The sequence below is a fragment of the Canis aureus genome, chromosome 5, assembly GCF_053574225.1.
Source record: "Canis aureus isolate CA01 chromosome 5, VMU_Caureus_v.1.0, whole genome shotgun sequence".
Classification (NCBI taxonomy): Eukaryota; Metazoa; Chordata; class Mammalia; order Carnivora; family Canidae; genus Canis; species Canis aureus.
The window spans coordinates 18,135,346-18,147,654 of record NC_135615.1 but is presented as its reverse complement, the minus strand read 5'-3'; the positions used below and the strand labels follow the sequence as shown (position 1 = coordinate 18,147,654).

The window sequence follows — 12,309 nt, the reverse complement described above, 5'->3', positions numbered from 1 at the left end:
TTTGATGCCTTTGGGAAAATTTTTTTTCCAAAGAATGGAACATAATTTTTTTTTTGGCATTAAACTGTATTATATAAAGCAGAGACAAGTGGAGCTGTGTAGCTAAAAGAGAGATGAGACTATAGCTGTAGACTTTTTGTGCCTCAATCCTACAGTGTCCCCAATGGAACCTTAGATTTCTATGATTGGTAGTTTGAAAACTAACTGCTATGAGAAAATCCTTTTAATTAATAAATCTTTGAATTAAAATTTACTGGTATGTTGTTTTTATGTGTATAATTTTCTTACCCCCCTATGTTTTTGGCAAATGGAAAAATATAAATAAAATTGCAAATATGTTCTATTAGTGGATTTCAAGCTATTTCTACCATCTAACTCAATTCTCACTTGGAAATAAACAAAGGTCACAGAAGTAAATATTTAAGGCAGCCCCCGTGGTGCAGCAGTTTACCGCCACCTGCAGTCTGGAATGTGATCCTGGAGACCCGGGACGAGTCCCGTGTCGGGCTCCTGGTGTGGAACCTGCTTCTCCCTCTGCCTGTGTCTCTGCCTCTCTCTCTCTCTCTCTCTCTCTCTGTCTCTATGAATAAATAAATAAAATCTTTTAAAAAAAAGAAGTAAATATTTAGAAAAGGTGCTTTTGGGAAAAAGATAATTACATTACATTGGTAGTTCCTTAAGCAAATGAAGGCAGGCACTTTACTGATTGAGCCACCTAGGTACCACTTAGTACCGTATTTAGACACTATTTTGGGCATTCAATGACAGGATACCTTTTATAAGAAAAGTCTAAGCAAGAACATTCTAGACAGGAATATTTGTAATATACAGTTGATCTTTGGCCAACATGAAATTGAACTGTGCACGTCTAGTTTGCCTACACATGGACTTTCTTTGTGTATTGTACTGTATTTTCTCTTATGTTTTGCTCAACAACGTTTTTTTGTCCAGATCATTTTATTTTAAGAATATATTGTAAAATACATGTAATGTACTCACCATGTGTTAATGAATGGTGTTATCAGTAAGGCTTCCCATCACCAGTAGGCTATTAGTAATTAAGTTTGGGAGAATCAGAAATCATACAGAGTTTTCACTGCAAAGGCGTAAGTGCCCCTAATCCCTGTGTTGTTCAAGGGTCAACAGTAGTTTTAAATATTCCCAATTATTTCATAATTAAGTAGATAATTATAAGTATAGTAAGTCAAATGTTTCAAGAATTGGTCCTAATTTATAGAAAGGAAACAAAGTTACAATTAAAATTTCTTTTCCTTTTTTCTAATTCTAGAAACTTATCAATGAGAAGCTAAGTTTGAAAACTGGTCCTAGCTTATATTCTTTCCTGTCCTCAAACAGATTTTCTGAAATCTGTGTCCACGTGAAATCTATCAGTCATCATATAGATAACAAAATATTTTTACTCAATATTGCCAGTATAATTTCCACATGATTTTATGATAGTACCACTTTCTTCATTTTATGTATTTAAGAGTCTGTGCTGGAAAATAGAGCATACAACATACCTTAAGATTTTATTTTTCTAGAAGTGGAAAGCTCATTCTGAGGAATAATTTATTAAAGCAAATAACTGATGAAACTTTCATAAAGGGCACTTATTCCTGAAAATCATAAAGTATTACATTAAGTGTAAAATGACTCTTGTTTAAACTTTTTGTCTTTGGCCAGGGCCTGATCCTGGAGACCCGGGATCGAATCCCACATCAGGCTCCCTGCATGGAGCCTTCTCCCTCTGCCTGTGCCTCTGCCTCTCTCTCTCTCTCTCTGTGTCTCTCATGAATAAATAAATGAAATCTTTTAAAAAATAAAAAGATAAACTTTTTGTAACAATAAGATCAAACAATATTCTTCAGAAGTTATGTCTATTATTTGACATTCCTAATTCCATTTGTTTATTTACTATTTTTATTTAAATTCAATTAATTAGCTTATAATATATTCTTAGTTTCAGAGGTAGAGTTCATTGATTTATCCGTCTTATACCCAGTGCTCATTCCATCACATGCCCTCCTTAATGCCCATCACCCACTTACCCACCCAACCCAACTCTTTCCCCTACAGCAACCTACAGTTTCCTATGATTAAGAGTGTCTTCTGATGGGTAGGAAATATCAGAAAAGGAGACAGAACATGGAAGATTCCTAACTCTGGGAAACGAACTAGGGGTGGTAGAAGGGGAGGAGGGTGGGGGTGGGGGTGACTGGGTGGCGGGCACTGAGGGGGGCACTTGATGCGATGAGCACTGGGTGTTATTCTGTATGTTGGCAAATTGAACACCAATAAAAAATAAATTTATTTAAAAAATAAAATAAAATGCTTCCATTAAAAAAAAAAAAGAGTGTCTTCTGGTTTGTTTCCCTCTCTGCTGTCATCTGTTATTTTTCCATCTCTTCCCCTGTGCTACTCTGTCTTGTTTTTAAAGTCTGCATATGATATGATAATGTGTCATGACAAAAAAACATGATGATTGTCTATGATTGACTTATTTTGCTTAGCATAATATCTTCTAGTTCCATCCACATTATTGTAAATGGCAAGATTTCATTCTATTTTTGCAGGAGAGTAATATTCCATTCTATGTATACCACATCTTCTTTATCAAGTCTTCTGTCGATGGGCATCTGGATCTCTTTCTATAGTTTGGCTATTGTCAATATTGCTGCTATAAACATAGGGGTGCATTTGCCCCTTTAGATCACTGACAAAGTGATCTTTGGGATAAATGCCTACTAGTGCTGGGTCATACATAGGTAGCTCTGTTTTCAACTTTATGAGGAACATCTGGTACTGCTTTCCAAATGGCTGCACCAGCTTGCATTCCCACCATAGCAAAATAGGGTTCCCCTTTCTCTGCATCCCTGTCAACATCTGTCATTTCCAGACTTGTTCATTTTGGCCATTCTGAAGGGTGTGAGAGGATATCTCATTGTGATTTTAATTTGTATTTCTCTGATGCCAAGTGATGTTGAGCATGTTTTCATGTGTCTGTTGGCAATTTGTATATCGTATTTGGAGACATCTGTTCTACCCATTTCCTAATTGGATTATTTTTCTTTGAGTGTTGAGTTTGAGTAGTTCTTTATAAATTTTGTATATCAGCCCTTTATTTACTAAGGCATTTGCAAATATCTTCTCCCATTCTGTCAGTTGTCTTTTGGCTTTCTCAACTGTTTCCTTGCTGTGCAAAAGCTTTTTATCTTGATGAAGTCCCAGTAGGTCATTTTTGCATCTGGTGAAATGTCAAGTAAGTTGCTTCAGCCGCGGTCACAGAGGTTGCTGCCTGCATTCTCCTCTAGGATTTTGATGGATTCCTGTCTCACAATTGGAGGCTTCATCCATTTGAGTCTACTTTTGTGTACAGTGTAAGAAAATGTCCAGTTTCATTCTTCTACATGTGGCTGTCTGATTTTCACACACCATTTGCTGAAGGGATTGTCTTTTCTTCATTAGATCTTCTTTCCTGCTTCATTGAAGATGACCATAGAGTTGAGGGTCCATTTCTAGGTTTTCTCTTCTGGTCCATTGATCGACGTGTCTGCTTTTGTGCCAGGACCATCTCCTCTTGATCACAGCTTTGCAATAGAGCTTGAAGACCAGCTTATGATGCCACCAGCTTTGGCTTTCTTTTTCAACATTCCTTTAGGTATTTGGAGTCTTTTGGGTTCCAAACAAATACTAGTATTATTTACTCCAGCTCTATGAAAAAAAGTTGCTGGTATTTTGATAAGGATTGCATTGAATGTATGTATAGATTACTTGAGCTAGCATAGCATTTTAATAATAATTGTCCATCCAATCCATGAGCATGGAATGGTTTTCCAGTTTTTTACATCTTTCTCAATTTCTTTCCTAAATGTCCTATCGTCTTCAGAGTACAGATCCTTTGCATCTTTGGGTAGGTTTGTTCCTAAGTATCTTATGGTGTTTGGTGCAATGGTAAATGGAATTGACTCCTCAGATTCTCTTTCTTCCATCTCATTGTTACTGTATAGAAATGCAACTGATTTCTGTGCATGGATTTCATATCTGGCTGCTTTGCTGAATTCCTGTCTGAGTCCTAGCAATGTTGGGGTGGAATCTTTTGGGTTTTCCACATGGGATATCTAATGTCCTCTGTGAAGAGTGAGAGTTTGACTTCTTTTCTGATTCATATGCCTTTTTATTTCTTTTTGTTGTCTAATTGCTGAAGCTAGGACTTCTGGTAGTACTATGCTGAACAACACTGGTAAGAGTGGACCTCCCTGTCGTGTTTCTGACCTTAGCAGCAAAGCTCTTGGTTTTTCCCCATTAACAATGACATTGAGTGTGGGCTTTTTGTAGATGGCTTTTAAGATATTGAGATATGCTCCACCATCCCTGCACTGTGAAGAGTTTTGATCCAGAAAGAATGCTGTACTTTGGCAAATGTTTTTTTCTGCATCTTTTGAGAGGATCCTATGGTTCTTGTCCTTTCTTTTATTACTGTAGTGTATCACATTGATTGATATGTAGATGTTGAACCACCCTTACAGCCCAGGCATAAATCCCACTTGGATATGGTGAATAATCCTTTTCATGTACTGTTGAATCCTCCCAGCTAGCGTCTTGGTGAGAATTTTGGCATCCATGTTCATCAGGGATACTGGACTGTAATTCTCCTTTTGGGTGGGGTCTTGGTCTGGTTTTGCGATCAGAGTAATGCTGGCCTCACAGAGAGCATTGGAAGGTTTCCCTTCCATTACTATTTTTTATAAACAGCTTCCAAAGAATAGATTAATTCTTCCTGGAATGTGTGGTAGAATTCTCCTGGGAAGCCACCCGGTCTTGGACTCTTGTTTGTTGGAAGATTTTTGATGACTGCTTCCATTTCCTTGCTGGTTATGGGTCTGTTCAGGTTTTCTGTGTCTTCCTGTTTCAGTTTTGATAGGAAGGGATCCATTTCTTCTAGATTGCCTAGTTTGTTGGCATACAGTTGTTCAGAATGTGTTCTTATAGTTGTTTGTATTTCTCTGGTGTTGGTTGTGATCTGTCTTCTTTCATTCACAATCTTCTTTGGGTTCGTTCTCTTTTTGAGAAGTCTGGCCAGGGGTTTATCTATCTTATTAATTCTGTCAAAGAACCAGCTCCTGATTTCATTGATCTGTTCTACTGTTCCTTTCTTTTCTATTTCATTGATTTCTGCTCTGATCTTTATTCTCTTCTCCTACTGGATTTAAGCTTTATCTGCTGTTTTTTCTCCAGCTCCTTTAGGTGTAAGGTTAAGTTGTGTATTTAGGACCTTTCTTGTTTCTTAAGAAAAGCTTGTATTGCTATATACTTTCCTCTTAGGATGAACTTTGCTGCATCCCAAAAGTTTTGAGCAGTTATGTTTCCATTTTCATTTCTTTCTTTTTTTTTATTTTTTATTTTATTTTTTTTTATTATTTATTTATGATAGGCACACAGTGAGAGAGAGAGGCAGAGACACAGGCAGAGGGAGAAGCAGGCTCCATGCACTGGGAGCCTGACGTGGGTTCGATCCCAGGTCTCCAGGATCTCTCCCTGGGCCAAAGGCAGGCGCCAAACTGCTGCGCCACCCAGGGATCCCCATTTTCATTTCTTTCTATGAGTTTTTAAAATTGTGCTTTAATTCCCTAGTTTGATTCTTTAACCTCTGTGTATTTGAATTCTTGCCAAATTTCCTGTTGTGATCAAGTTCCAGTTTCAAAGCATTATGGTCTGAAAGTATGCAGGGGACGATCCTAATCTTTTGGTACCAGTTGAGGCCTCATTTGTGATCCAGTATGTGATCTGCTGTGGAGAATGTTCCATGTGCACTCGAGAAGAATGTGTATTCTGTTGCTGTAGGATGGAATGCTCTGAAGATATCTGTGAAGTCCGTTTTGTGCAGTGTGTCATTCAAAGCCCTTGTGTCCTTGTGGATCTTCTGCTTAGATGATCTGGCCATTGCAGTGAGTGGTGTGTTAGTCCCTACTATTATTGTATGACTATCAGTGTATTCCTTTAATTTTGTTATTAATTGGTCTATAAAATGGCCTGGGTGGCTCTGTCGGATGAGCGTCTGCCTTTGGCTCAGGTCATGATCCCAGGGTCCTCGGATTGAGCCCTGACTGGGCTCCCTGTTCAATGGGGAGTCTGCTTCTCCCTCTCCTGCTCCCCCTGCTTGTGTCCCCCACCTCTGTCTCTGTCTTTTAAATCTTAAAGGAAAATTTGTTTCTATAATTGGCTGCTCCCAGTTTAGAGGCATTAATATTTATAATTATTTTATTTCCTTGTTGAATAGGCCCTTTAATTATTTTATAGTGTCCTTCTTCATCTCTTATTGCAGTCTTTGGTTTAAAATCTAATTTATCTGATATAAAGATTGCCAGTCTTTGAGACTGGATATAATCTTTTTAATGTATTGTTGAATCCTCCCAACTAGCAGGGAGGATTCATTCCCATTCCCATTCATTCCCATTCATCCTCCCAAAATGGTAAAAAAAAAAAAAAAAAAAAAAAAGCAGAGCTTATATATATATATATATATATATATATATATATATATATATATATATATACATTAGTATGAAAAGTGGTTTTCCACTCACTACTTTCAATCTGGTGTTGTCTTGTGTCTAAAATGAGTCCCTTGCAGATAACATATTGATGGCTCTTGCTTTTTTTCCACTCTGATACCATGTGACTTTTGGTTGGGATATCTGGCTTGTTTAGATTCAGAGTAACTTGAAAGATATGAATGTAGTGCCGTTGTATTACCTATAAAGTCCCTGTTTCACTGTATTGTCTCTGCTCCTTTCTAGTCTGTGTTACTTTTGGTCTCTCTGTTTGCTTAAAGTTCCCCCTTTACTACTGCTTGCAGGGCTGGTTTAGTGATAACAAATTATTTTAGTTTCTGTTTGTCCTGGAAGCTTTTTATCTCTCCTTCTATTTTGAATGAGAGCCTTGCTGGATAAAGAAAGTATTCTTGGCTGCATATTCTTCTCATTTAGCACCCTGAATATATCATGCCAGCTCTCTCTGGCCTGTTAGGTCTCTTTGGATACATCTGCTGCCAGTCTAATGTTTCTCTCCTTGTCAGTTCAGGTCCTCTTGTTCCAAGCCCTGTTTGGGATTTTCTCTTTGTCTCTGAAACGTGCAAGTTTTGCTATTACATGTTGAAGTATTGACCTGTTTTATATTGATTTTGAAGAAGGTTCTCTGTGCCTCCTGGCACTTGAATGCCTGTTTCTTTCCCCAAACTAGGGAAGGTCTCTCTGTTTTCATTTGTTCAAATATGCCTTCTGCCCCCTACTTCCTTTTTCTGGGATCCCAATTATCCTAATATTGTTTTTGCTTTATGGTACCACTCATCCCTCAATTTCTCCTGTCATGATCCGGTGGTTTCTTCTCTCTGTTTCTTAGCTTCTTTATTCTCCATTATTTTGTCTTCTATTTCCCTATTTTTATGTTCTGCCTCATTTATCCTAGCAGTTAGGGCCTTCATTTTTTATTGCATCTCACTAATAATAGCCTTTTTTATTTCAACTTGATCAGATGCTAGTTATTTTATTTCTCCAGAAGGCATTCTCTAGTGCCTTCTGTGTGTTTTTAAGCCCAGCTATTATCTTTATTGTCATTATTCTGAACTCTAGCTCCAGCCTCTTACTTATGTCCATACTGATTAGGTTCCTGGCAGTCAGTACTGCCTCTTGTTCCATTTGTTGCAGTGAGTTTTTCCATCTTATCTTTCTGTCCAGAGAAGAATAGATGAACAAGAGAACAAACTACTAAAATAGCAACAAGAACCCCAGAGAAATGTACACTAAACAACTCAGAAGAGACCCAAAACCGATAAAAAGATTTTAAAAGGAGATAATGTAATTAGATAGCTGAACAGAGCAGAACAGTACACTGGATCCTATGTATATTTTTGTCTGTTTGTTAGGAAATTGCATCCCAAAATGGTACAGAAAGAAAACCTTGTATATATACAAAAATAAAATTAGATACAACCAAAGGATAGAATGTAAGTGTAAAAATGGAAATTAAAAGACAAAATAAAAAGATATTATCTGCCAGTTGAACAGAACAGAGCAATATACTATATACTAGGTATATTTTGGTCTGTTTGTTAAAAGAAACTGCATCCCAAGATTGTAAAGCTTGAAAAACTTGTATATATGCAAAAATAAAATTAAATGCAATGAAAGGTTAGAATGTAACTGTAAATATGAAAATTAAGAATGATTTTAAAAAGAATATAATCAGACAGATAAGAATAGAGCACTATACTAGATTCTGGGTGTATTTTAGTGTATTTGGTTTTTTGGGGGTTTTTTTGTTTTTTTTTTAATAATAAATATATTTTTTATTGGTGTTCAATTTACCAACATACAGAATAACACCCAGTGCTCATCCCGTCAAGTGCCTCCCTCAGTGCCGGTCACCCATTCACCCCCACCCCCCGCCCTCCTCCCCTTCCACCACCCCTAGTTTCTTTCCCAGAGTTAGGAGTCTTTATGTTCTGTCTCCCTTTATGATATTTCCCTCACATTTCTTCTCCCTTCCCTTATATTCCCTTTCACTATTATTTATATTCCCCAAGTGAATGAGAACATACGATGTTTGTCCTTCTCCGATTGACTTACTTCACTCAGCATAATACCCTCCAGTTCCATCCATGTTGAAGCAAATGGTGGGTATTTGTCGTTTCTAATAGCTGAGTAATATTCCATTGTATACATAGACCACATCTTCTTTATCCATTCATCTTTCGATGGACACCGAGGCTCCTTCCACAGTTTGGCTATTGTTAGTCTATTTGTTAGAATGAAACTACTTCCCAAAATGGTACAGAAAAAAAAAATTCTGTATATTTAAGAATAATATTGAATGCAGTGAAAGGATCGAATGTAACCATAAGAAAGGTAAATTAAAAAATAAGTAAAAGAGTTGATAAATTAAAAAATTGGTTGAAAAGGAAAAAGAAAATTAAAATAGAAAGACTAAGGAGTCATGAGAAATAGCCATGAATTCTATATACTCTTTGCCCCTAGCACTGGAGTTCTGCAGCTCTCTATGATGAGTAAAGTTGGTCTTAGCTGGATGTTGTTGCTGACCTCCTGGGGGAGAGGCCTGTTGCACTGATTCTTAGGTGTCTTTGCTTAGGGTGGGATTGCACCACCCTTGCCTGGGGGCCAAGCCAGGTAAGCAGCTCCAGATTGCTCTCTGTGGCTTTTGTTCCCTGAAGGCTTTCTGGGCAGCTTTAGAGGATGAAAATGAAAATGGCAGCCTCCTAATCTCCAGCCCTGGAGTTGAAAGATCTCACTCCCTATTCTCCCTACTGTGTCTCCCTGGTTTCTGTCTGCACTCTGTATTCACCTAGCCTGTGCACCAGAATTTGTGTCTCAAGCACATGAGCCCTTTTCAATTTTCCAAACTTTGCAGACTCCTGTAGCCCCCATTCACACTTTTCCTCCAGTGGGGAGGAGGAGGTCTTCCCCCAGTTTTGCTGATTTCTGGACCCCTGCTTGGAAAGTGGTCACCTGACTCTTCCTCGGTTTGAGATTTATGGCAACACTGAGCTGAATGCCCACTCCTGAGCTCACTGATTGCAGCTGGCTTCCCCACTCAGATGCCTTGGAAACTGCCATACTCAGGTGCCCCCATTCTTTCTGTGACCCGGGGATCCTGAGACCACACTGTCTGTCCCACCTAGGATGCTGCCCCCTGTTGGCACCTGAGCACCTCTCAGACAGGGATGTCCTCACTGGAACAGACTTCTTAAAAGTTTTGATTGTGCACTCTGCTGCTATATCACTTTCTAGGACTTGGCTTCTGGCTTCCAAAGGCTCCCTGCCCACATGGTTTATCTTCTGATATATGCCTGGGATTCATTTCTCCACACCTCCTACCTTGCAGAAAGAAGTCACTGTTCTATTTGTAGAATTGCAATAATTCTTTTCTTGGTTCTCTGAGTTGACAGGTGTTCAGAATGATTTGATAGCTATGTAGCTGAATTCCAGGCACCAGACTAAACTAGAGTCTCCTACTCCTCCACCATCGTCCTCTTCTTCCAGAAATTTTGTATATTCAGTTTGATCAATATTAATTGTACTTTTTATTATTCCTCTAAATAGCATTACATGTCTCTTCTCAGTTATCCAGATTAAAATAAGTAGGGATTTATTTTATTTATGTGATTATCTTTCTATTTAAGCAATCTGTAACTTTTACTCTCTAAAAGTATTATTTCCAGACCACATTTCATAAGCAAAATATAATTCCTACAATAATATCTCTTGTTTAACTTGCACATTATAAGTAATATTTGACATTTCAGATGCAGCAGATGTTGGAAGAAAATATAACTAGAGAACTAAAAGAAGGTATGTTGCCAAATTTACGAATTTAGATAGTCATTAATTTCTGAAATAAACTACAAATAGTAAATGGCATCCCTTTCCATTATTTAGGTAATAGGTTCTATGTTAAAATTTTTGTATATATCTAATAAAAAATGTCAAACATGAACATAATGAATAACAGATTTATTCTTCATTTGGTCATCATGTTTCACACCTTTTTAAAAATCTGCAAAGTCTATGTGCCTGTTCTCACTTTTGGCTGTAATCTTCCTTCACTTGTGCCATCGCTATGGAACTGTCAATCTGAATGTGGGTGTTCTCAAATTCTTGTTTCTGCTAGTGGTAGAAGACCAAAAAGACCAGACTTGTCTTAGTAATACTTAATTAAGCAATTATATAGTTCATATAGCTGTCCCTTGACAGGTGACATTTCAATCTCCAGCCACTTGTTTTGCCATTGGGTAAAATTCCAAGTTCCTTAGCGTGGAATACAAACACCCAAATCAATTTGGTTCTTGCCACATTGTTGAGCCTTCTCTCGCTATTACCCTACTCTGCTGCTTTGCAGAGAGTAATCTTTCAGGTATCAGCTTACCTATTCCCTTCACTGAAAAGCAGACAACATTGATAGAAAACCAGGATGTCCCTTCTATGTGTTCTTATAATGTCTTGTTTTAAACCTGTCATGGTATATTTGACTCTAGAAATTGCCTGTTTGATTTTTCAGTTTATAGTATATGATTATTCAGGGGTGGACTGTGTCATCGTCTTGCAATTTCATCTTGTAATGAGAAAACCAGAAGCTCTAGTGTTTATCCACAGTAGTAATTAATTCAGTGGGCAATCGTGAGCAAACTATATTTAATAGTAATCTTGTATTTTATATTGTAGTTTATGTAGATATTTTTCATTTTTAACATTCATAAGATTCCAACTTTTTTATACTAACTTGTGGTTAACTACAAAGTATTTCAGATAAAGAATATAAATCTTCCTTTTTCTTTTCAGCTGCTGGTGAACTTGAATCAGGATCCTGTAGATCCTTTTCTTTAGGATCTACTGATGAATCAAATCTAAATCAACATCTAGTACTGCAAGCATCACAAGAATATGTAGAGATTTTAAAGAAAAATTATATGATCTGAAAGATCTATAATAAAAGTTTATTACCTAGATATTTAATATAACATTTTAATTGTTTCCCAGTAAATATCTGATGTACGAAAATCTTTATTAAAGGAAAATGTTTTTTGTATCGTGTGTAATAAAAGTTTATATACTATTTTAAGCTGTTTCTTGGCATCTAATTAACTTTTAAGCATATTTTGTACGTGGAAACTAGCATGCTTCAGTCTGCCCAAGTACCAGCCTTTTAAATAGCACTTAAACAACCAAGTTGTCAATATTTCAGTGGTGTTAACTGATAGCTTTTTTGTATTTTACAGTTTCTATTACTGTACCTATGGCTTTAGACAGACATCATTTTGATATATTGCTGCTAAGGCTATCACCAATGGTACATGTAATACAATTTTTATAATGCCATAAATCCTGTGTATAATTTTAATTTTAAATATTATTCATAGCTCTTTCCTCATGGTGAGATAAGATTTGCCTAAGGCTTTTTACCTTTTCTGTTTATTTTTTATTTACTTTTTGAGAACAGTCTTAAAATTAGAGAAAAGTAAAAATAAAGAAAAAGAACTTTTCCCCAAAAACCTTTGGAAGTAAATTGTTAAATTATGCCCAACTCCTGTAGCATTTTTATCCTGCAAGTCAGTACATTCCACATAGCTACCGTACAACCCTGCCAATCAGAAAATCAACACTAATAGAATTGACCCTTGAATAATGTGGAGCTTAGGGGCACTGATCCTCTGTAGTCAGAAATCTGTGAGCTTTTCACTCCCCAAGCACTTAACTACTAATAATCTGCTGTTGACCAGAAAACTTATCAGTACCA

At 37.0% G+C, this 12,309-nt stretch overlaps 1 protein-coding gene across 3 annotated transcripts in view; it reads left to right on the top strand.

Annotated features, from left to right (window-relative positions):
• The window catches only part of LOC144313759 (ankyrin repeat domain-containing protein 26-like), a 115,191-nt gene extending 103,557 nt beyond the window's left edge, over positions 1 to 11,634 (top strand). For all 3 annotated transcript variants that reach the window (XM_077896999.1, XM_077897000.1, XM_077897001.1), the window contains 2 exons: positions 10,322 to 10,367; positions 11,355 to 11,634. In XM_077896999.1, coding sequence (XP_077753125.1) covers positions 10,322 to 10,367; positions 11,355 to 11,491 — 183 coding nt within the window. In that variant the 3' untranslated portion in view covers positions 11,492 to 11,634. The remainder of the gene's footprint in view (positions 1 to 10,321; positions 10,368 to 11,354) is intronic.
• The last annotated feature ends 675 nt before the right edge of the window (positions 11,635 to 12,309 follow it).